The sequence below is a fragment of the Narcine bancroftii genome, chromosome 4 (assembly GCF_036971445.1).
Source record: "Narcine bancroftii isolate sNarBan1 chromosome 4, sNarBan1.hap1, whole genome shotgun sequence".
NCBI classification, from domain to species: Eukaryota; Metazoa; Chordata; class Chondrichthyes; order Torpediniformes; family Narcinidae; genus Narcine; species Narcine bancroftii.
This window is the reverse complement of record NC_091472.1, coordinates 23,932,057-23,957,138: the sequence shown is the minus strand read 5'-3', so window position 1 is coordinate 23,957,138 and position 25,082 is coordinate 23,932,057. Positions and strand designations below refer to the sequence as shown.

The 25,082-nt window shown below is 42.5% G+C and overlaps 1 protein-coding gene across 6 annotated transcripts in view; it reads left to right on the top strand.

The window, feature by feature from the left end:
• The window catches only part of ltbp1 (latent transforming growth factor beta binding protein 1), a 408,702-nt gene that overhangs the window by 322,862 nt on the left and 60,758 nt on the right, over positions 1–25,082 (top strand). For all 6 annotated transcript variants that reach the window (XM_069930946.1, XM_069930944.1, XM_069930947.1 and 3 more), the window contains 3 exons: positions 9,731–9,898; positions 11,441–11,527; positions 23,285–23,413. In XM_069930946.1, the coding sequence (XP_069787047.1) occupies positions 9,731–9,898; positions 11,441–11,527; positions 23,285–23,413 (384 nt within the window). The remainder of the gene's footprint in view (positions 1–9,730; positions 9,899–11,440; positions 11,528–23,284; positions 23,414–25,082) is intronic.

Below are 25,082 nucleotides of genomic sequence, written 5' to 3'. Positions count from 1 at the left end.
TGGGACCACTCTTGAGTGATAAGGAGACACTTTAAGAGAGTCTTCCCCACCCCCAACGGCAAGCGACATCAACCAGCTCTTTATCCTGGGCGACGCCATTGGTGTTTCACACAACTTTATTCAAGCAGCTGCTATGAGCAAAGCACGACCGAGGCCCTCCACCTGCTGAATATCTGATCCCACCTTCACCAAAGGTTTATGTGTTATATCAGAGAATATTTACTTTTACAGTTTTAAACTTTTACATAAATTTGAATTTATCCTTATTTATTTAAATTTATTCATTTTCCTCATTTTTTTTAAAACCAGTCGATTGAATTCCAGATAACAGGGGTTTTACTGTCGTCACTGGGTCTAAATAGAACACAGAACTTTACATCACTGTATGGGCCCTCCAGCTCACAATGCTTGCCGACCCATATAAACCTACACCACAATAATCTAATCCTTCCCTATCTCACTCCCATAACTGTCTATTTGTCTTGCATCCATGCACCTATCTAAGAGTCTTTAAATGTCCCTGTTGTACCAGCCTCCACTACCACCCTCAGCAATGCACCCAGGCACCTACCACTTACTGAGTTTAAAAAAAAATGACCTCTGCGTCTAAATCCTTGAACACCTGTTTCAGGAACACCGTGAGAGTAACTTCACCAGGGATTGTTGAAGGGGGCACCTTTAGCTCCAAGAGTCTCATCATTCACCTCCCCTTCATAGTCGACCGTTCCAGTCCATAACATCCCCCATTTCCTCAAGCTGAGTCCTTATCTTCTCCACCTGTTGCTCCAAAGCTCACTTGGATATCTCAAGTTTCTCAAATTTATGCTTATTCTTCCCCATGTTATCCTTGGAACTCACTCGGTCTTCCATTTCAGCACAGAGTTGCTTGTTGTCCCTCTCCAGCTCTTCTTTAGCTCCAAGAGTCTCATCCAGTGCTCAGGTTAACAATAGGTTTTTTTTTAACCACACAGTGGTACAGCTCGCACTTTCCAATGTTCCATGTCTTGATCTGCTGTAGTTCTGTCAGGAGCTGTTCATCCCTCTATACTCTTGGGGTGTCATTGGCAATTGAGATGGACAAAAAAATCCTTGTCTTTCTAGTAACAGCCTAGAAACTATTGAAGTATTTGCAAGTATAGAGACAGCACTTTGGCTGGAAATCATTCATTGTTTGTAACTAAATGCTGGTGTGAAATATGATGTTGCCAGACATTTTTCTGATGAGTTTTGCTGACGTTAGTTTATATTTTGTTGAATCTCCTTCAAAGCACTTGTATGCCAGCAGCTAAATTCAGAATGGCTGACTCTGGCCCAAGGAAAGCTGACAGCTTGAGAAACACCATGCAACTGTAAAAAAAATGCCCTGTTCAAAGACTCCACTCCAAAACTACTACTTAAAGCAGCTGAATACATCAAAATTCCTTTTTATTAATATGTTGAAATCATGCTCTGCAATTCAGTTTGTAATTTTATGAAATCTTAAAGCAGTCTTGCATGTGACCTACAAAAATAAATTGCTTTGATGTGAGTGCAGTGGGACAAGGGACTGTTATGAGGAAAGTGGCAACTAGGCCCAAAATACTCGTTTTCCTATTGAGAACTGTAAAACCTTGATGAAATACAAGTTACTTCCTGCACACGATTCCAAGGTGGTGGCCAAAATATCTGTAGCTTGGCATTTTTTTTGTGGTATAGCTTCAAAACAAATTACAGCAGCGATGTTCAGCAAGAATTCCTTGAAGAAGGGCTCAGGCCCGAAACATCGGCAATATATATTTGTCTTGTATGGACGCTGAAAGTCTGGCTGAGTTCCTCCGGCATTTCTCTCTGTTTTAACTACAATCACAGCATCTGCAGACTTTCATATTTTTACCAAGGATAGAGTTACATTTTCTTGGTTCATCCCAGTAAATTTGTTTTCACTCTCTCTCTCATTTTTTTTTTACTCATGATCCCACTAAAAACGTAGAGGATCTTTGGAAGTTATTGTGACTCACAGAGGATTTTGCCACCCAGTAAAAGTTCTTCACCTTCTTCATTTTAATTTAGACCCTTCTATGTCTAAGACCCTTCTATGCCTGTGGTTCAAGTGCTCATCGTGAGTCCTCTTAAATTTTGGCAGTGAGCCTCCTTCAGCGACTCTTGGTTAGTGCCTTCCATATATTTGCCGTTCATTCTTTGGCTGAAAGATTCCGATTTTTATATTTTTTCGACAGTAGTTCTTCACTTCTTTACATCAGTTCATTTTCCCAACCAGGCTCTTCACTCAAGACAGCTTCAGGAAAAAATAGGCATTACGGTTAGCGTAGTGGTTAGCAGAACGCAGTTACACCACCAGTGACACGGGTTTGAATTCGGTGCTGTCTATAAGGAGTTTGTATGTTCTGCCTGTATCTGCTTGGGTTTCCTCCAGGTGCTCTGGTTTCCTCCCACCCTTCAAAACCTAGGGGGTTTGTAGGATAATTGGTGAATATGGTCAGCATGAGTTCATGGGTCAGAAGGGCCTATTAACGAGTTGCATCGTAAATTAAAATCAAATTTAAAAAAATGCCTCTGTGTTTCACATTAGAAAAGCAGAGCACGTTTTTGTCAGGAGAGACAGGCTAACAACTTTCAAGCGGGTGGGTATTTAAAACAGAGCTGTGTAAACCTGTCAATTTCTCAACTGCAGGGAGTTGTGGAGGTTGGACCACAGGAGGTATTTAAAGAGGAAGGAGATACATTTTTGAAAGATCGAGGAATTTTGAATGATCAGGAAGTGGCCATGTCGATGAGATGAGCCTAGGTGTATCAGACATATCAGCGATTGAATGGCGGAGCGGGTGTGAGAGAATTCCAATGTTATTGTGTTAAGTGTCATTCAGTGAAGAGGAACCTCCTGAGCGGACTCACCACTGCCATTCCCACTGCGCTCCAGTGTTGGATTCCTGAGGGAGTCCAGTGGTGGAGCAGCAACTTCTTGCAGTTAAAATAGGGAAATGTAGATGTTGGTAAACAAGAAAATCTGCAGATGCTGGGGTCGAGTGCAGTACAGAAGAGTGCAGGAGAAATGGAGCAAGTCATGCAGGTTGTAAAAGACAATGGACGTTTCGGGACTGAGTCCTTCTTCAGGAGGGCTGAAAAATCAGGCAGACACCTGAATAAAAACCGAGGGAGGGTGGGGAAAGAGATGGTGGAGCAGAAGCTAACAGGTAAGACGTGATAGATGGAAGAGAAAGATGATGAGAAGTGATGGGTCGCTTTCTGATAGGAGAAGGAAGCAAAGGGGGGGGGGGCAGAACTGGAGGAATGGAGAGAAGATGAGAAAAAAAGAGAGACTGTGGGAGGGGGCTAACAGAAATGGGAGAATATGAAATTGATTCCATCTGATTGGAGCCTGTGAGACAGAATATAAAATGTTCTTTTTCCATTTTTCTGGTGGTCTCAACTTGGCAGTATGCAAGCCCATGGACGGGCATGTCAGTGTGGCTTTGGAGTGTGGAAACGAAGTGATTAGCCACTGGGATGCCTTTGCTTTCGATATCAAAGTCAAATGTGGGTCAGGTTAAACCAGAAGCTGTTTCCATGACTCCATTCTGTTCACTGGATCTGAGAGGGAGAAGCAAATTTCAGGTCATTCACATTTTGAAAAATTAATTGAAATAAGTACTTAAAGCGTTTGATCTGATTAATCAGAAATGTCTAAATATTTTCGAGGGCATTCAAGATTTGGGGAGTCAATTTAGGGTAGAGATGAGGAGGAATTGCTTTTCCTGGAGAGTAGTGAATCTGTGGCATTTTCTGGCCAAGGAAACAGTAGTCGCTGCCTCATTGAATGTTAGATTAATATGTGCATAGTTGGAGAATGAACAGTTATGGAGAAAAGGCAGGTAAGTGGAAATAAGTCCATGGCCGGCTCAGCCGCCCTCTTAATGAATGGCAGAGCAGGCTCGAGGTGCCAGACGGCCCAACTGCTGCTCCTATTTCTTATGTTTATGATCTTTCATTTTTATAACCTAATTTTAATTTATTTTATGGTCTGAATAATTCTTGTTAGTTTCTGATAAGAGCATTGTGTATCTGAGGGATGACTGGCTGCTCCTCTTCTACTGTTATTTCTCATTGAAATAGAGAGGTGTCCAATTTCTTCATGCTAAGCAAATTTTTAAAGGAACATTTATATTTTGCTTCCGTCCCAGACTTAGCTTTTCACATAACTTTCTTGGGAAGGAGATCAATTGCTGGGAATCCAGTTATGCCACTGGCTTTTAACAAACAGCAGGAGACTTCCAAACAACCTTGAAAGATCAGTTCATGTTGGAAGTTGATGGAGGAAACACACTCTGATAACATTGGTCAGTTAAGAACTCTCACTGCAAGCTCGACCAACTGTTGAAGCTTCATCTTTTACCCACCCTTCCTAGGCCTCTCCTGTCCTGCTTTTAAAGGCTCATGCAGTTAAATTTAAATTTAGACAGGCCATTTCAACCCACATCCGTGGTGCCCAATTTACGCCCAATTAACCTACACCATTTCAAATGGTGGGAGGAAACTGAAGCCGTGTAAGCAATGTGATGGGAGGTGAGGGCCAGTACAATTTGCTATCACTAAAAGCCAAGTAAAGGTAGTTAAGTCCCCTGCTCATGGTGGAATGCATTTATTGGTTCTGAAATGAATGGTGGAAGTTATAGTTGCATTTGTGGCAATTAACAAAAAAATTTGTGATCTCTGGGCACGTTCCAACAGATTTGAAGACATCAAATATCACATCACTAATTAAAACAGATGTAGGCAAAAAAAATCAAATAACTGTAGGTAGTTAGCTTAATTACTGTACTCAGGAAAATGCTTGCAGGTTTATTAATTGGAATCAGAATTTATTGTCAAGAACAAGTGTTTTGTAACAGCGTCATAGAGCAAACATATTATAATCACCTTACCACAGTACTATAAAAAATAATTAAAATAATAGTCCACGAAAAGTAGGGCAGTGTCTTTGGTTCATTAATTATTCAGGAATCTGATGGCAGCAGGGAAGAAGCTCTCCTTGTGCCCCTGAGTGCGTGTCTTTAGGGTCCTGTACTTTTATCCCAACGGTAGCAGAGTGGAGGCCATGTCCTGGGTGGGGGAGGGGGGCAGGTTTGCGGATAGAGGCTGCTTTTTTAAAACATCACCTCATTTATATGTCCTCAACGGAGTGAAGTCTGGTGCCTGTGATGTCGCAGGCCGAGTTAACAAGCCTCTGGAGTTTATTCTTGTCCTGAGAGTTGACATCTCCATACCAGGGAGTGATGGAGCTAGCCAGAATGTTCTTCATGTTACACCTGTAGAAGTTTACAAGAGTCTTCGGTGACAAACTGAATCTCCTCAGGCACCTCACAAAGTATAGCCACTGGCGAGCCTTCTTTGTGATTGCATCAACATGGAGGCTGCAGGTCATAACCTCGGAGATGTTGACACTAGAAATTTGAAGTTCTTGACTCTCTCCACTACTGAGCCCTCGATAGGAACTGGGTCATGTTCCCCTGACTTCCTCCTGAAGTCCACAATCATCTCCTTATTTTGCTGACGTTGAGTGCAAAGTTGCTGTTGTTACACCATTCAACAAACTGATTTATCTCCCTCCTGTACCCTTCCTCCTTGCTGTTTGTGATTCTGCCGACAACTGTGGTGTCATCGGCAAACTTGTAGATGGCATTGGAATTGTGTCTGGCCACACAGTCATGGGTGTATAATGAGTAGAGCAGTGGGCTAAGCACACATCCTGTGGTGCACCTGCGTAGATAATCAATGAGGAGGAGATGTTGTTTCCAATTTGTACTGACTGTGGTCTTCTGATGAGAAAGTCAAGGATCCAGTTGCAGGGAGTGTGGTGGTGGGGGGGGGGGGGGTGCAGAGGCCAAGAGTTTGTAGCTTCTTGACCAGCACTGAGGGAATAATGGTGTTGAAGGTCGAACCATAATCGATGAAGAGATGAATTGCTGTTTTCAAGGTGATCCAGAGCTGAGTGGAGAACCAGCGTTATTACATTTGCTGTGGAGTGAATGTGATGACGGGTGAACTGCAGTGGGTCCAGATCTTTGCTTAGGTACATGTTAATTCTGGCCATGACCAGCCTCTCAAACCATTTAATCACAGCACACATTAGTGCTATATGGCAGTAGTTGTAGAGGCAGCTCACACTACTTCTCTTGGTTACCGGAATGATTGATGTCCTTTTGAAGCAGGTGGGAACCTCTGACTGCAGCAATGAGAGGTTGAAAATGTCCATGAACACTCCAGCTAGTTGGTTAGTGCAGATTGTCAGTCCCCTGTCAGGTACGCTGTCAGGGCCTAAGGCCTTGCAAGGGTTCATCCTCTTGAATGATGTTCTGATGTCACTTCAGACAGAGATATCACAGGGCCCTCAGGCTTTTCAGGTATTCTACTAGGCATTGTTTGGTTCTTGTTCTAAAAGCGGTCATAGAAGGTGTTCAGCTCATCGGGTAGTGAGCATCACAGGCATCGCTTTGTATGCCGTAATGGCCTGCACTCTCTACCATAGATTAAGGGAGAAGTAATGAGACAACTGGATAGAAATAGTTCCATCAGGCAGATACAGTATGGATTGGAAAGGATAGGTCATGTCGACAAATTTCCTGAATTGTTTTTTGAGGATGTTATAGATGCAGTGGATTGAGGGGAACAGGTGGATGTTGTCTACTTGGATTTACAGAAGACATTCAATAAGGTGCCACTTAAAAGACTGCCTGATGGAACCATTTCTATCCAGATGTTTCACTATTTCTTCCTTCACGATAGCTCAAATAATTTTCCTGACTACAGATGTTACTAGCGTACAAACTTAAAAAGCATGGTATAGAAGGTATGGTATTAAAGTGGATAGAAAATTGGTTGATGGAAGCAAAGAGTAGGTATAAATGGGTTCTTTTTGGAATGGCAGCCAGTGACTAGTGGGGTACCACAGGGCTCCATGCGGTTGTTTACAATATATATCAATGACTTAGATAACAATATCTCAAAATTTGCAGATGACAAGAAGTTGGGTAGTGGGGTTGGCTGTGTTGAGGATACTAGGAGGGTACAGAGTGATTTGGACAAGTTAGGCAAGTGGGCCAAGACATGGCAGATGCAATATAATGTGGATAAATGTGAGGTTATCCACTTTAGAGGTAAGAACAGGAAAAAGGACTATTATTTAAATGGTATCTCACTGACAAAAGGCAAAGGAGGAAAAACCCAACACCCAACCCCAACCAACCAATTTTCCCCTGCAGCCGCTGCAACCGTGTCTGCCTGTCCCGCATCGGACTTGTCAGCCACAAACGAGCCTGCAGCTGATGTGGACTTTTACCCCCTCCATAAATCTTCGTCCGCGAAGCCAAGCCAAAGAAAGAAAGAAGATCTGTTTAGAAAAAGGGGAGATGCAGAGAGACTTGGGTGCTGCTGTGCATCAGTCATTGAAAGTGGGCTTGCAGGTGCTATATTGGCATTCATAGCGAGAGAATTTGAGTACAGCTACAGCTTTACAGGGCCTTGGTGAAACCACACCTGGAGTATTGTGTGCAGTTTTGGTCTCCTTATCTGAGGAAGGACTTCCTCACCATAGAGGGGGTGCAGAAAAGATTCACTAGATTGATACCTGGGATCGAAGGACTTGCATATGAAGAGACTAGGCTTGTATTCTCTGAAATTTAGAAGATTGAGGGGGGACCTTATAGAAACATATAAAACTCTTAAGGGATTAGGCAGACTAGATGCAGGTAGGTTGTTTCAAATGCTGGGAAAAAACAGAATCAGGGGTCACAGATAAAGAATAAGGGGAAAGTTTTTTTAGGATTGAGATGAGGAAAAATTTATTCTCTCAGAAGGTGGTGGATCTGTGGAATTCTTTGTCACAGGAAGTAGTTGAGGCCGGTTCCTTGTCAATAGTTAAGAGTAGGTTAGATTTGGCCTTTGTGGCTAAGGGGATCAAGGGGTATGGGAGAAGGCAGGAACTGGGTACTGATCGGCCATGATCACATTGAATGGTGGTGTAGGTTTGAAGGGCCAAATGGCCTACTCCTACCCCTATATTTTTTATAACTATGGTTACCTGCCTTTGCCAACATCCTTTTTAAAACAATGGCATGACATATGCTGCCTTCCAATTTGATGGAACCCTCGAGAATTTTGGTAAATTATCACAAAGGCCTCTGCTATATCTTCCGCCATTTCTTTCAGTACCTTGTGCTGCATTCCACCAGAACCAGGGGACTGAGTACCTTTATTCCCATTAGTCTTGATGTCCTTGCCTCCCATTGTGTTCTTAACATCTCTTTTTGGCAGGTTAGACATGTCTTCCACTTTGAAGACTGACACAAAATAGTCATTCAAGGTCTCAGCTATTTCCGCATGACTCGATATAAATTTGCCCATGTCATCTTCCAAGGGACCAACTTTCTCCCTCTTATTAGCCTGTGAGTATCTCACTGCCTAATGCTGCAAATTCCCCCTTTCTCTGGTCTACAGAGAAGTTGGAGAAGGAGATTCACTAGGCCAGTAGTTCTCAACTGTTTTCTTTCCACTCACATACCTCTTTAAGCATTCCCTATGCCATCAGTGCTCTGTGATTAATAAGGGATTGCATAAGGTGGGATGTGGGTGGAAAGAAAAAGTTTGAAAACCACTGTTTTAATTGTACCTAATTGACTCATTATGTGTATGGTTTCATAACTCGAAAGGAAATGGGCCAATGACAATTTTTCTCCAGCAAAATATTTGAGTAACAATTGGGTCTAGAGCAGTGATTCTTAACCTTCCCTCCCCACTCACATCCCACCTTAAGCAATCCCTTAGTATCACAAAGTCCAGATGGCATAGGGAATACTTAAAATGGTATGTGAGTGGAAAGAAAAAGGTTGAGAACCACTGACCTAGTGAATCTCTTTTGAACCGTTTCCATCTGCACTTGGGTGATTCCGGGAATGAAAGGGTTATCATATGAGGAGCGTTTGACAGCACTTGGCTTGTATTTATTGGAATTTAGGAGAATGAGGGAGGGGATCTCATTGAAATATTTTGAATGTTGAAAAGCAGGGACAGAGGAGATATAAAAAGGTGTTTCCCAAGGTGAGAATGCCAAAGACAAGCATGCACAACTTCATGTTTGAAGGGTGTCTGCTTAGAACAGAGATGCAAGGGAATTTCTTCAGCCAGAGGGTGGTAAAAGTGTGGAATTTGTTGCCAGACGTGAATATGGGGGCCAGATCATTGGGTTTATTGAAGACAGAGATTGATTGGTTTTTGATTTGTCAGGTAATGGAGAGAAGGCCAGGCAGTGAGGTTGAGTGGGGAAAATGAATCAGCTCATGATTAAATGGCAGCTCAGACTGGATGGGCTGAATAGCCTATTTCTGCTCCTATGTCCTCCGGTGTTATAGTCATAAGCCATTGTCAGTTTGCTATAGATTTTGATTTAAAGCTTTCCTTGATTTCTGTTAACTGCAGGTGATTCATTTTTTTCCCCTCTTCCAAAGTGCCCTGTTACGGCTCAAAATATCCAGTAGTACTTCTGATATTGGGCTGACTGCTTAACAATTTCCTGCTTGCCTTCTGTCTCCTTGAGATGTGTGCATTGATTGGAGGGTCAGCAAGATAGATGCAGGTCCAAGAGAACTCTTTCCGACAATTGGAGTTTTTAAGAGCTGAACACATTTTGAAACTTGTGGATGTTCCAAAGTTATATGAAAGTTTTATTTTCTTTTTCCAGGATTACAACAGTCAGAAGAAAAGAAGGAATGCTACTACAACCTGAATGATGCGCACTTCTGTGACAATGTTCTGACTTCCAATATCACCAAGCAGGAATGTTGCTGTACTCTGGGAGCAGGCTGGGGTGACAACTGTGAAGTGTTCCCATGCCCGATGTTTGGCAGCCGTAAGTTTGTTTCTGCAGAATCAATTATTTGCAAAGATGTTGGACAAGTTATGTGGAGCAAGTTCCTGTTAACGTTCCTGAGGCTTCTCTGTGAGGCAGTTCAGTAGAACTAACAGGGTGGTAGAAGTCAGTGTGGTTGATGAACCTTGACCATTGCCAGAATTAGCATGGGTAATTTTTCGTGCCGGATTGGGGGGACAGCTTAACACTCACAATGCAACAAAGCAGCTTTCCATCTTTTGAATTTTTAACTTTGCTTTCTCCCACCCTTAAAAACATACAGGGGTTATGGGTTAATTGGGAGATTTGGGTGGAAAGGGTTTGTGGGCTGTAGGCACCTCTCACCAAGCTGTATATCTAAATTTTTAAAAAAGCAATAACAAGTTACCCTGACTGCCCGATTTATGCAGCCCGAGAGAAGCAACCCTTGTGGACCGTTCCCCGAGGCAGCTGTCCTCATGGATTTGCATTGAGGTTTGCAGCTGGCACTGATGGTTGCCCAAGGGCTTGTGACATCTAAGAACCAGGGTGGTCCAGCTGATGGAGTAGGAGAGATAATTGTAAAGTATGCCATATCCTCAGAACTGAGGTTAGGCAGGGTTAAAAACTAGAGGGCATGGGTTAAGGGTAAAAGGGAAAAAGTTAAAAGGGAACATTAGCGGTAACTTCTTCACACAGTGATTGGTAGGAATATGGAATGAACTGCCAGCTGAATTCATAAGTGCAGGCTCAATTTTGATATTTAAGAACAAGTTGGACAGGTACCTGGATGGAAGGGATATGGTCCAGTTGCAGATCAGTGGGACAGAGCATAATATTAGTTTGGCACACCAAGAAGGGCCGCAGGGTCTGTTTTTGTGCTATAGTGTTCTATGGTTTTGAACCAAATAATGTTTTAAGGCATGTAAGATCATATAACATTACAGTCCTTCAGCCCACAATTTTGTGCTATGTAAAGCTACTCCTCAATGATCTAATATCTCTCCTCCTCACAACCATTACCCTCTATTATTCTTGCATCCATGTGCCTATCTAAGCCATTTGAATGTCACTACCACCTCTGGTAATGCATTTCAGGCACCCTCCACTGTGTAAGAAAAAGACTTGCTTCTGACATCTCCCTTAAACTCTCCTCCACTCACCTTATACAGATATCCTCTAGCATTTGCTACTGTCACCACAGGAAGAAGTTGCTAGTTTTCTACCTCATAATCTTCTATTCCTCCACTGTCATCTCTCATCTTTCATCACTCCCAAGTCTGTCAACCTTGCTTCATAAGACATAGAATCTTTCCAGCATGTGACAAAAGTGAAATTTACAAGTAGGCAAAATAATAGAACGATTTGTCAATCGTTTTAAGTGAGTTGCCTGCACTTAAAACTTGCTAGTTTTCCAGTTTCAATAATGCATATCTCCATTGTTTATGTTCATTATTCATAATGATGTATTTAATGATGTGTATATTGTATGCTTGTTTGTTGTACATTTTCCTGTCTTTAATCAACATGTTGTATTTGTAATTTTTCCATTTTATTGCTTAGCGGAATTTGCTGCTTTGTGTCCTGAAGGAAAAGGCTTCATCCCCAATGGAGACTCAGCTTACGGGATCAGTGGACTTAACTACAAAGGTCAGAATCAAGCTCTTCGGGTCTCCTTGCTTTATAAATCATGCCATTACATTGGAAAAGGTGCAGAAATGTTACTGGGACTGGAAGGCTTGACGTAAGCAGAGGCTGGATCGGCTGGGATATTTTTCCCCAAGAGCCGAGAGGCCTGAGGAGGGACCATACAGAAGTTTACAAATTCAGGAGGGACGTGAATAGTAAATGGTCTTTTTTTTCCCCAGCGTAGGGGGGATCTAAAACTCAAGGCGATAGGTCTAAGGTAAGTGGGGAAAGATTTAAAAATAACCTGAGGAACAGTTTTTTTTTCACTCACAGTGTGATGAGCTTCGTGGAACTGGCTTGCAGAGAAAGGGCATTTTGACAAGTACGTGGTTAAGGTTAGGGTGGGCAGCTGGAGAGTAGCCCGTAGGAAACAGGTACCAGAACCGGAATTCAAGAGCGTGCTGATGGCAGGGAGAACTCCCGAAGGGGACTGGAGCGCTGAAGGTTTCCTGATTGTGTCGGAGGTTTTGATCTGGAGGCTGGGCGGCTGATGGATCGAACAGGAATCTGTGCAGCTGCGGAGGCTGCGGGAGCGCTGGAGGCGAATCCACGGACACCAGTGACCCTGCAGGGACTGTCCTTTGCTTCTCTCTCTTACTATAATGGCACCGGGCGACACTAGTGGCAACTCGTTGTCTGTCTTGTGCTAGGCAGAAGGCAACTTTGTGCAATATTACATGCTCTGCACTATTATATGACAATAATGTCATCTTGAATCGATAAAGGTTATGTGGAACTATGCACCAAATGTAGGCAAATTAGACTAGCTCAGATAGGCAACTTGGTCAGCGTGAATGAGTTGGGATGAAGGGCCAGTTTCTTTGCTGTGTAACTCCATGACTCTGTGACTTATGTATTTCAAAAGCATTCATTGAGACACCAATGCGCTAACATGGCTGATTTCCTGGGTTGAGGCTTCATTAACATTATGTTCAGTTTGAAACAAGCATTGAGTGGATCTGCACATGTGCACATGCATTGTGGATTTGGCCCATGCTGTCACAATTAGACAGGGACATTTAAGACTGAACAGGGGCATTTCGCATCATTTGATTTTAATCCACCCTTCAAGGAGAAATCCATTGGTGATCCAAGCACTTCAATTCCACACCTTATTACCACTGAAGAAGGGCTCAGGCTCAAAACATTAATTGCTTTTCACTTCCTATGGACGCTGCATGAATATAACTATGTAACAATTACAGCACGGAAACAGGCCATTTTGGCCCTTCTAGTCCACACTGAACCAAGTACTCCCCTCTAGTCCTACCTACCTGCACCCTGCCCATAACCCTTCATTCCCCTCCCATCCATATACCTATCCAATTTTTCCTTAAATGAGAAAATGGACCCAGCTGCCACTACTTCTCCCGGAAGCTCATTCCACACAGCCACCACTCTCTGAGTGAAGAAGTTTCCCCTCATGTTACTTCTAAACTTTTTCCCCATAACTCTTAACTCATGACCTCTTGTTTCACTCTCTCCTACTCTCAATGGAAAAAGCCTGTCCACATCAACTCTATCTATCCCTCTCATAATCTTAAATACCTCTACCAAATCCCCCCTCAACCTTCTAGACTCCAAAGAATAAAGACCTAATTTAACCATATATAACCATAATAGCCATCCACAATACAGAAACAGACCAGTTTGGCCCTATTAGTTCATGTCAAACATCTTCTCCCACCAAGTTCCATTGACCCTCATTTGGCCCATAACCCTCCACACCTTTCCTGTTCATATACCTATCCAACCTATCCTTGAATATTAACATCAATCTCACTTCTACCACCTCTGCCGGAAGTTCATTTCATACCCCTGTCACCCTCTGCATGAAGAAATTCCCCCTTTTCTTTCCCTTAACTTTCCCCTTTTTATTCTCAATCCATACCCTCTTGTTTGAATCTCCCCCACTCTCAGTGGAAAAAGCCTATCCACATTGACTCTATCTGTCCCCCTTATAATTTTGAATACCTCTTATGAAATCATCCCTCAACCTTCTACGCTCCAGGGAATAAAGTCCAACTGGCTCAACTTTTCCCTGTAACTCAAACCCTGAAACCCTGGCAACATTCTCGTAAACCTCCTCTGCACTCTCTCTACACTCTTTATATCCTTCCTGTAATTCACTGACCAAAACTGCACACAATATTGCAAATTTGGCCTCACCAATGCCTTGAACAATCTCAACATCACTTCCTAACTCCTATATTCTATGCATTGATTTATAAAGGCCTGCATACTAAAAGCCTTATTCACCACCCTATCCACATGAGATTCTACCTTCAGTGAATGATGAACTGTTATTCCTAGATCTTCCTGCTCCACTGGATTCTTCAATGCCCTCCCATTTTCTACTTATGTTATGTTTTGATTATTCCTACCAAAATGAAGGACTTCACGCTTATCAGCATTAAACTCCATCTTATTTTTCAGCCCACTCTGCTAAGCAGTCCAAATCCCTCTGCAATCTTTGAAAATCTTCTTCATTATCCACAATTCCACCTACTTTAGTATCATCTGCATATTTACTAATCCAATTTACCACCCCATCATCCAGATTATTAATATATATATGACAAACAACAATGGACCCAATACAGATCCCTGAGGCACACCGCTTATCACCAGTCTCCAAACTGACAAACAGTTATCCACCATGACTCTCTGGCATCTCCCTTCCAGCCACTGTTGAATCCATTTGACTATCTCAAAATTAATAGCTAATGACTGAACCTTCCTAACTAACCTTGCATGAGAAACCTTATCGAAGACCTTACTGAAGTCCATATTGATAATATCTACTGCATTCCTGGTCACCTCTTCAAAAAATTCAACAAAATTAGTCAAACATGACCTTCCACACACAAATCTGTGTTGAGTATTCCTGATCAGACCCTGTCTCTTCAGATACTTATATATATTATCTCTAAGAACGCTTTCCATTAATTTACCTACTACAAATGTCAAACTTACAGGCCGATAATTGCTAGGCCTGTTCCTCGACCCTTTTTAAACAAAAGAACCATATGTGCAATATGCCAATCCTCTGGCCCTATACCGGTCTCTGACATTTGAAAAATCACTGTCAGAGCCTCTGCTATTTCCTCACTAACTTCTCTCAAGGTCCTGGAGGAAATCCTGTCGGGACCTGGAGACTTATCCACCTTTATATGCTTCAAAAGCTCCATTACTTCCTCTTTCTTAATCACTACAGTCTCCATAATTACCCTTTTTGCTTCCTTTACCCTGAACAATTCAATATCCTTCTCCGTAGTGAATACCGAAGAAAAGAAATTGTTCAAGATCTCCCCCATCTCTTTTGGCTCCACGTACTGTTGTCCAATTTTATCTGTCACTCTCTAGTCCACACTGAACCAAGTACTCCCCTCTAGTCCTACCTACCTGCACCCTTTGGATTTATTTTCACCCTGCTTGCTATAGCCACCTCTTACCTTATTTTAATTTTTCTCATTCCATTATTCCTTGAAAACCATGGCTCTCTCAAACTTTTGACCCTGCCTTTTAACCTAACAGGAACATAAAGATTTTGTACCCTCAAAATCTCACCTTTAAAAGACCTCAATTTTTCAACTACATCCTGCCCATAAAGCAAATGTTCCCAATCCACTCCTCGTAAATCCTTTCTCATCTCCTCAAATCTAGTTTTTCCCTAATCAGAAGCCTCAACCCTAGGCCCTGACCTATCCCTTTCCATAATTACATTGAAGCTAGTGGCACGATGATCACTAGATCCAAAGTGCTCTCCAACACATACTTCCATCACCTGATCTATCTCATTCCCCAACAGTAGATCCAACACTGCCCCTTCTCTCGTCAGTACTTCTACATATTGCTGTAAAAAACTATCCTGCACACATTTTACAAACTCCAACCCATCCAGCCCTTTCACAGAATGGGTTTCCCAATCCATATTTGGAAAATTAAAATCTCCCACTATCACAACCCTGTGCTTATTATGAATATCTGTTCTCTCCCTACAAATTTGTTCCTCTAGTTCTCATTCCCCATTAGGTGGTCTATAATACACACCTATAAGTGTGACTACCTCTTTCCTGTTTCTCAATTCCACCCTTTAATCTATCCTGCCTAAGTACTGCTGTAGTATTTCTCTGACAAACAATGCTACACCACCCCCTCTTGCCCCTCCAGGTGTATTTAGCTGCCAGTCACATCCCTCCTGCAACCACTACCACATCATACTTCCAAGTGTCTATCTACACCCTCACCTTCCTTACAATGCTCCTAGCATTAAAATATATGCATTTCAGAGATTTTCCACTTCTTGCTCTCTGTTTGCCCCAATCTTTACAAACAACTCCATTAAGTTTTTTTCTATCATCTTCCCTCCATCTCTGTACAGAGCATCTTCTTCTCTATCACCTGCCTTTCCACACTCAAACACTGTCTATAAGCTTTCTCTGTTTGCAATCTATCCTTCTCCTTGCTGTTCTCTTCCATTTGGTTCCCACCCCCCCAACCATTCATGACCTGCTGAGTTTTTCCAGCACAAGACCCCAGCAATTGCACATTTTTATGTTTACCTGTATTGTCAGTGGAATCGACTTAAATCAGATTAACATAAAGTAACTGCAGTGCAATATTTTTCCTGAAATCTACACTAATATATCACTCCTTTTACTGCACCACACCACCACAGCTATCATTATACTTTTTTTATTATATTGAAGTAATTTGCATTGTTCATGTTTGTACCAATGAGGTGGTTTGGAGCAAGTGACGCGGCAGGATTATTCCTTCAGTTCTATAATGCTTTTGCCATCAGGCTCCTTTCATCCTTCTCTCAGATTCCACAGCCTCTGCTCCTCATTGAACAGGGTCTGACGACGGACCTTTAAATTGCGTACCAGTGGCCATGGAATGTGCCATACCTCTGAGTGTGAAACACTTCCTGCTGGGAGAGATCAGATGCCTCATTTTCTCAGTGCCCATGTGTTAATCTGAAAACACAGAACATTCCAGCCCAGATCAGGCCCTGAGCCATGTAAACCTACTCCACAACAATCTAATTTTTCCCAACCTTACACCCATAGCCATTTATTTAACCTCTAGAACGGCACAACGGATTAGCACGTCAATATTACAGCACTAGGTACCCAGGTTCAGACCTGGCGCTATTTATAAGGAGTTTGTACATTCCCCCCATGATCTGCGTGGGTTTCCTCCAGCTGTTCTGGAGTCCTCCCACCCTCCAACACATAAGGGGCTGTAGGCTACTTGGGTGTAATTGGGCAGCATGGGTCTCAATGGCCAGAACCGGCTTCTACCGTGTTGTAAATAAAATAAATTCTTACATCCAAAGATTTTTGGATCAGATCTCTCCTTTTCCAACTGATGCCGTTTTCTCCTCATCATTTACTTGCAGTAGTGTTTTGCTGTCAATAGACTTAAATTGCTGATGAACATTTAGAATTTGCTGCTACAGGTGGCTGTGGAGGCCAAGTCGTTGGACGTATTTAATGCAGAGATCAATAGCTATCTGAAAAGTCAGGGTATTAAAGGTTATGGGGAGTGGGGCTGAGTTGAAGAATAGATCCACTCATGATGGAATGCCGAAGAAGACTCCTATATCTTACGGTACCTGTGGCAACTTCCAAAAAGAGTCCAGAATTGAATAGTGTTGGTACAGCAAGTCTGACCATTAACAAATATTTGCCTTAAATCAATGTGAGAACCCAGGAGTAAACTGTGTCTTTTCTTTGGCTTGGCTTCGCGGACGAAGATTTATGGAGGGGGTAAAAAAAGTCCACGTCAGCTGCAGGCTCGTTTGTGGCTGACCAGTCCGATGCGGGACAGGCAGACACGATTGCAGCGGTTGCAAGGGAAAATTGGTTGGTTGGGGTTGGGTGTTGGGTTTTTCCTCCTTTGCCTTTTGTCAGTGAGGTGGGCTCTGCGGTCTTCTTCAAAGGAGGCTGCTGCCCGCCAAACTGTGAGGCGCCAAGATGCACGGTTTGAGGCGTTATCAGCCCACTGGCGGTGGTCAATGTGGCAGGCACCAAGAGATTTCTTTAGGCAGTCCTTGTACCTTTTCTTTGGTGCACCTCTGTCACGGTGGCCAGTGGAGAGCTCGCCATATAATACGATCTTGGGAAGGCGATGGTCCTCCATTCTGGAGACGTGACTGTGTAAAGAATGAAGAAATCACCATTCATCAGCTTTGTGCTTTAAATCTAAAATTAATTTGAATCAATGTGAAACATTGAGTTGCATGAAGCAGCCCATTTACCCATGTCCATAATGGGCTCTGAAAATAGGAATAAGTAATTTATAAAGGCCAGTCTACATCACTCTCATAGAGCTGTTTACACTTCACCGATAATAGGAATGAGGCCAGTTTGCGTCTCTTCAAGATGCACTGTTAAACTCGAATGGAACTTAACTCAAAAGAAATAATTCATTATCTTAAAAAACCCTCAATTGCACCTGTGGAGGAATTTACAATTCTGCTTGAGTGAGCTTAACATATTTTCGATGTGTCAACAAAGATTAGCTATTTCGGGTGGAAGTGTGTGCACGTGAGCCATTAAACTTTTGGGCACTGACTCAAGATGGGATGATACGACAGGTGCGGTGCTGCTCATGCTAAATATTTTAGCCGACTTGCTGCTTGACTAAACTGCTAGTCAGACATGCTCTGGATGTGATGCACAGAGGAAGTTTTATCTGTGGTTTGACTGCTGAATGTCCTGGGGAATTAGTACACTTTGATGGACATACACGTGTGAGAAGTTCCCAATCTCGGACAAGCTGTGGTGGAAAGACTAGAAGCCTGGCTTACAGCTCCAGTGATCTGGAATCAATCCTCATTCAGGTGCTATTGTCATGGAGAATGTACTTAGTGGCACAGTTACTGTGCCAGAGACCTGGGTTCAAATTCAGCGCTGTCTGTAAGGAGTTTGTACGCTCTCCCTGTGTCTGCATGGGTTTCGTTTGGGTGCTCCGATTTCCTCCCACCCTTCAAAACATTGAAGGTTGATTGGATGTAATTGGGTGGCACGGGCTCATGGGCCAGAAGGGCCTGTTACCATGCTACATGCCTACATTTAAATTTTCCCTGGGTTTCCTCTGGCGACTCTGGATTTCTCCCACACCCCAAAGACCAGCAGGCTGGTGGAATTATTGGTCACTGTGAATTGTGCCCATTGTGTAGGTGAGAGGTAGAAACTAGATGAAGATGGGAATGTGGAAAAAAATAAAATGGGATCAGTGCATGGATTTCTGACAGTCAATGACGAATCGATGGTCTGAAGTGCTGTTCTGTTTGACTGTTTCTCCGAGAGATGTCTTGTAGACATTCAACTCCCCGCCCTGGTCTTAAAATAGGATTGCTGGAAGATAAGAAGCAATGTGGACTTGGGAGTGTGGAGAGAGAAGAGAGCTGTGCTAATGCTTTGGGCTAAAATGATCATAATCTAAACAGAATGCCTTTGTGTAAGAATAGCACAGTGATGAAGTTGTTGGACTTCTATCGAGGGGCCTAGTGTTATTGATACTGAGACATGAGGGTCAATCCCACATTATCAGGGAATTTAATGAAATAAATTAAGGCTGGGATGTATATTGAGCTCCATAATGGTGATTTCAAAAGTGCCTAATTTAGTTTATAAGTAATCACAGGGAAGGAAATCTGCTTTACCTGCTCATGGTTATAGGTGGCATTGCCAATGACCCTACCTGCTCTCTGTGTTCCAGAGGGAATTCAGGGTGGATAATAAATGTTGGTCTTGCCAGTGATTTCACATTCTGTCAATGAATAAAACAATTAATGTGCAAAGGCAGGTGACCTTCAATAGACAGAACAATACAGATTTACTGTTGTTTTCTAAAGATTCTGCTTGCGCTGAGATTAATTGTTTCTAATTTTGTGGGTCCGATCAAAACTCACCCTGTAGCAGCATTTCAAGAACAGGATAGGTCAACACATCTTTAGATCTATGAGATTTTGATATTCAACCCCTTTATCCTTAATATATATCCAATTTCCAATTCTTTGACCATCTTTGAAATATGACATGTTTTAGGCAATAGGTTAGGCATAACTTTAACAGTGGTTCTCAACCTTTTTATTTCTGCCCACATCCCACCTTAAGCAATCCCTTACTAATTACAGAGCACCTATGGCATAGGCAATCCTTAAGGTGTGAGTAGAAAGAAAAAGGTTGAGAACCACTGAACTATAATATCCATATCCTATCAAAGAAATAAAGTAATTTAAGTGCCATACGACACTATTTAAGTTTAGAGAAAATTAGATATAATATCAAAGGTAGAAAGTTTCAATTTATGAAATTGTGGGGCCCATTCTTAGAATTTTTTTTATAATTGGAAGAATTAACAATTACTGTATGTTCCGGTTGTTCATTGCCTGTTCTCCAGGGGGGTCGCCAGTGGTTCCACATTATTGATTTTTCTTTTATTAGTTCAAAAGTTTAGAGGGAGGGGTTGGATTAGAGTTAGCTTTAGTTTTTATTGTGTTTATTTTTTATTTTCTACAAGTTATTTCAATAAAAGGATTCAACATGGTTGTTAGGATCAATTCATTTAAATGTTTTTGAGGTATTACAAGCAATATTGATGTAGTTTTATCTACTTTTTTTCCATTTGCTTTTTTTTCATGCATTCTTACTTATATACAAATGAATTATTATGCAATTATCAATACTGTATTTATGCTTATATGTTAAACTGAACAAAAATATTTTGAAAAAAAAGAACAAGACATCATGGGAACTAATTAATGGAATCAAATCAACTCACAGGCTCGTAGGATATCAATGATGTCTGTGTGCCCCCCCCCCCCTCCCATTCTCCTCTCTAGGGAAAAAAGGGCTGAATAACTGAGGCAATGGATGGAAAACTTCAATTGTAAACCTTCTTCACAATGCACCACACTGATTTTTGTGTCACCTGTAAATCTACAAATCAGCTCATCTACATTTTTTGGCAAAATTGTTTATAAAGATCACAAACAACAGTTTACATGTTTGATCCCTGTGAAACATCACCTGTCACAGACCTGCAGGAAGAGAAATGGCCGGCCACTGCCACCTTCTGTCTTTGGCCAAGCCGATTATGAAGCCAAATTTACCAACTCGCATCAATATTTATGTTTAATGGATTTAATAAGGTCTCGCAAGTCGGCTGGTCCAGAGTGTTGAAACACATCTGACACATGTTGTCAAACTGGATCCAAAATTGGTTTGGTGTAGAAGGCAAAGTGTGGCAGTAGTTGGGTGATATCAGACTGGAAGTGTAGTTTTTTCGTCTCTGCCCATTCATATGACTAAGAGTGGTTAGAATTAGAAGGTACCCATTTAAAACAGAGATGAGGAGAAATTTCTTTAGCCAGAGGGTCAAGGATTTGTGGAATTCGTTGCCACATACAGCTGTGGAGGACCGACCATTGGGGGAGTTTAAGGAGGAGATTGATAGGTATCTAATTAGTCAGGGGATCAAGGGATATGGGGAAAAGGTCAGAATTTGGAACTAGATGTGACAACAGTTTATCTCAGGGTGGAGTTGCGTAGCAGACTCAATGGGCTGAAAGGCTTACTTCTGTTCCTTTATCTTGTGATCTTCACTAGTTATTGGATAGAGTTTTCTCCTAATATCTCCGGCAATTCAGTAGGGCTGATTTGAAGTCCCAACCCACCCATTCTTTCACTATATCCTCCATACCAGGTTTCTGTTCAATCATCATTACCAATTCCTAATATCTGCCTTTTCCCTTAACTTGGCCATCCCTCTTGTATTCACTTCTGTCACCATCTAGGAGTTCAGTGTCCAGTATCTGATCAAGTAAATTTTTCAATGCAGAGAGCTGTTGTGTCATCACACTTGGGGGGCTGTCATAATAGTTATCATTTTTTGGGTGAGGTGAGTTTGGGGGGTGTTATTGTGGATGGGTCTTTTTGCGGGTGGCATTTGTGGATGAGACACTTTGTTGGGTGAAGTTTGGTGTCCGAGATTTGAGGGTAAAGAATGTTGTGAGGTGGGTGGTTACTGATGGGATGTGTTGGTTGAAAACGGATTGTGAATGAGGGTTATGGGATTGGGGTCAATGTAGATGAGGCAAGTTAATAGGGGTTGTTGGTGAGATGGGTTGTGGGTGAGAGAAAAAAGTGCTTGTGGGTGAGGGACTCATTTTAGGTGGGTTCAAATCAGCCCTACTGAATTGCCGGAGATATCAGGAGAAAACTCTATCCAATAACTAGTGAAGATCACAAGATAAAGGAACAGAAGTAAGCCTTTCAGCCTATTGAGTCTGCAATGCAACTCTACCCTGAGATAAACTGTTCTCACATCTAGTGACCTTTTCCCCATATCCCTTGATCCCCTGACTAATTAGATACCTATCAATCTCCTCCTTAAACTCCCCCAGTAACTGGTCCTCCACAGCAGTATATATAAAAACCATATAAAAGTTTATGGCATGTAAACAGGCCATCTTGGCCCTTCAAGTCCACACCAGTTCACTTAAACAACTCCGCTAGATCCCCCTCGCCTATAACCCTCTGTGGTATTGGTCGACAATGTAATGAAATGAATGTGCTAGGCACTTTCAGGTGGCTAATTGGCCCGCATGTAAAGCCGCATGTTTAGGTCATATGCGGCTGTTTTGAGGCCACCTGAATGTGCAGGAGGCGCTCTTGAGGCAAGCTACTTAGCCCTCCTCCGAGAGGGATAATCAGCTCAGCGGCTCCCCCAGCCACTTGAAAGCAGCTGGCTGAAAGCGGATGTTAAAGGGTCGTGGCAACAAATTCAACAAATCCATGACCCTCTGGCTAAAGAAATTTCTCCTCATCTCTGTTTTAAATGGGTACCTCCTAATTCTAAGACTGTGACCTCTTGTCCTGGACTCACCCACCAAAGGAAGCATCTTATTCACATCAACTCTGTCCAATCCTTTCAGCATTCAAAATGTTTCTATGAGATTCCCCTCACATTCTTCTATACTCCAATAAAGTTATATCAGTAAATTAGGAAAAATATCTGTAATTTACAAGCATTCCTCTATTAAGAAGCAAAAATGGCAGACCAGGTCATTTAGATAAAATACATAAAGGTATTGTTTTCATTTTCAAAAACTTTAATCTCAGGGAAACAAATATTTTCCAATCCTTTTGGCTTTTGCAGGTTTGTATCATCCAGGAATCCCTCAAGATCAAGAATAAGATTGGACAAGAATGCTGGGACAGGAGTGGTGAGCTCATGAGAGCCCATTGAACCTGCTACAGCAGTTTGTACTAGGAGAGACTTACTCTTTGATCCCCAACGCAGGCTGATCCTATGTGCTTGGGTCTGACATCAGTCTCCAGGCCTCACATTGAGACTTGGCAAAAGGGGCTGGTTAGGCAGTGGTACAGGTTGAGTCATTGCCTAAGTCATTTGACCCAGATTTGGGAGGTCCTGCACAAACGAATTGTCAACCTTGGGCTAAATAGATCGTCCTGCTAGGAACCAGTGTGGACTCATGTTCGATGATCAATTAACTTTCACCCTTGACATGGTTTGGATTTGCCAGTGAGGAATGGAAGTAATTAAAGCCACAATATCAGGGCCAAAGATGGTGACCACATTGGGCAGGACACGATTTTGGAAGAGACTGCGCTCTGGATTGATTAGAATCAGATGTCAATTTGCAGTTTGTTTCTCACAAAGATCTTCTGTTCACAGATGCCAATGAATGTGTTTTGTTTGGAGAAGAGATCTGTAAGAATGGGGCTTGCATGAACACGGAGCCAAGCTATGAATGTTACTGCAGACAAGGCTTGTACTACGATCCCGTTAAATTGCATTGTCTTGGTAAGTTTTGCTGTGGATCTCACTGTGTCGTTATGAATACAGAACAACTTCAGCCACAGCTGGTAGTCAAATTGCTAAACCATGAAGAAGAGAATCAGTGTGTGCAATACAGCGAGGAAAAGGTGAGAGTTACGGGCTGCTGTGAGGACTCTAGAGAGTTTGTGGAATAGTGTGAGACTCAGTAATTTAAAAGTGGTGATAAAACCTGTCTGTAACACAGCAAAGATAGGGTTAAAGCGGCTGGATTATTTTTGTATGTTTAACTTTTGAGGCGTCTCTGCAATACCCAAAGTCTGGGTTCTTCACCTGTTCCAATGTGAATATTTTAACCAATGACCTCACACCCTACCAACTAGTGAACCACCTCTTGGGGGAGTGGCGGGGAGTTGGTGGGTGTAAAGGGGAGAATCGAAGTTTGAGTAGGGTGAGTGAGTGTTCGATAGTCAGATTGGACTCAGTGGCATGAAGAGTCTGTTTCCATGCTGTGTGACTGAAGGTCAGCCACCCATTCCCTATCCTACACTTTCTTTGGCCAGACAGAGCCTTAAGGCTCAGGGGAGTCAATTTAAAACAGAGATGAGGAGTCGAGAGTGTAGCAAATCTGGAAATACTCTGCCCAATGATGCAGTAGAGGCTGCCTCATTGTAAGACACGGGGGGATAGGTTTGTGGTGGAATTAAAGGTCACGAGGAATGGGCATATAAGCAGAGCTCAGTCCATAGTCAGATTTGCCGTGATCTTATTGAATGGCTGTAGAGCTCGTCGAAAGAATCAAAGACTTGTTGATCCAAACCAAGGCTTTTATTAGCAAAAGACAGGAGCTCTTCACAGGTGACCGACCAGTCCGGAATGATCCGACCTGGCTAGGGACACAACCCTTTATGGCCCAGACAGTAGGCGTGGCTTAGCTCTCAGCCAATCGCTGTAAGCACAGTCTAGATACAGTAACTATATACACTATGTACATTGGTGATAGATTTGTACTATCACAATGGCTTTGCAGACTTAATGGGCCAACTCCTGCTCCTAGTTCTTATTTCTAACGAGGGAGCTGCATCAACTTTCAAGCTGACAACTTTCCCAGCTCTTTTGTTCCACAGGTCACCGGGCAAGACACAGTTTCCCTAATTTGCTTAACTGTTGAGAAGACACACAGCAAATATAATCCAGTTAAACTCTGTTAGCACATCGGTTCGTGTGATGCTATTATAACTTCAGCAACGGGGGTTCAAATCCAGTACTGCCTGTAAGAAATTTGTACATTCTCCCTGTGACAGGCGTGGATTTTATCTGGGTGCTCCAGTTTCCTCCCTCCACCCCTCTCCCCCACCCCCCACACAGAAATGTATGGGTTGGTGGATTAATTGGGTGTAATTAGGTTTCATGGGCCGGAAGGGCCATCTACTGTGCCATATCGATTTTTAAAAAATCCTTGGAGCTTTAAAATGATGCCAGGAGCACCAGTTCAGTGAAAAGACCATATGTGGAGTTGAAGGACACGATCTTCCAGCTTCTCACTTAAACCCACAATTCCCTGTCTGTGACATTTACAGTATCAAGTATGTGAAACCTTAAAAGGGTGGAAGCTGAATTCTTGACTAAAGACATTTCTAAAACAAAATCACAACCGATGACATTGCTTTGAGTGAAGCAATTATTGTTCAGGTGC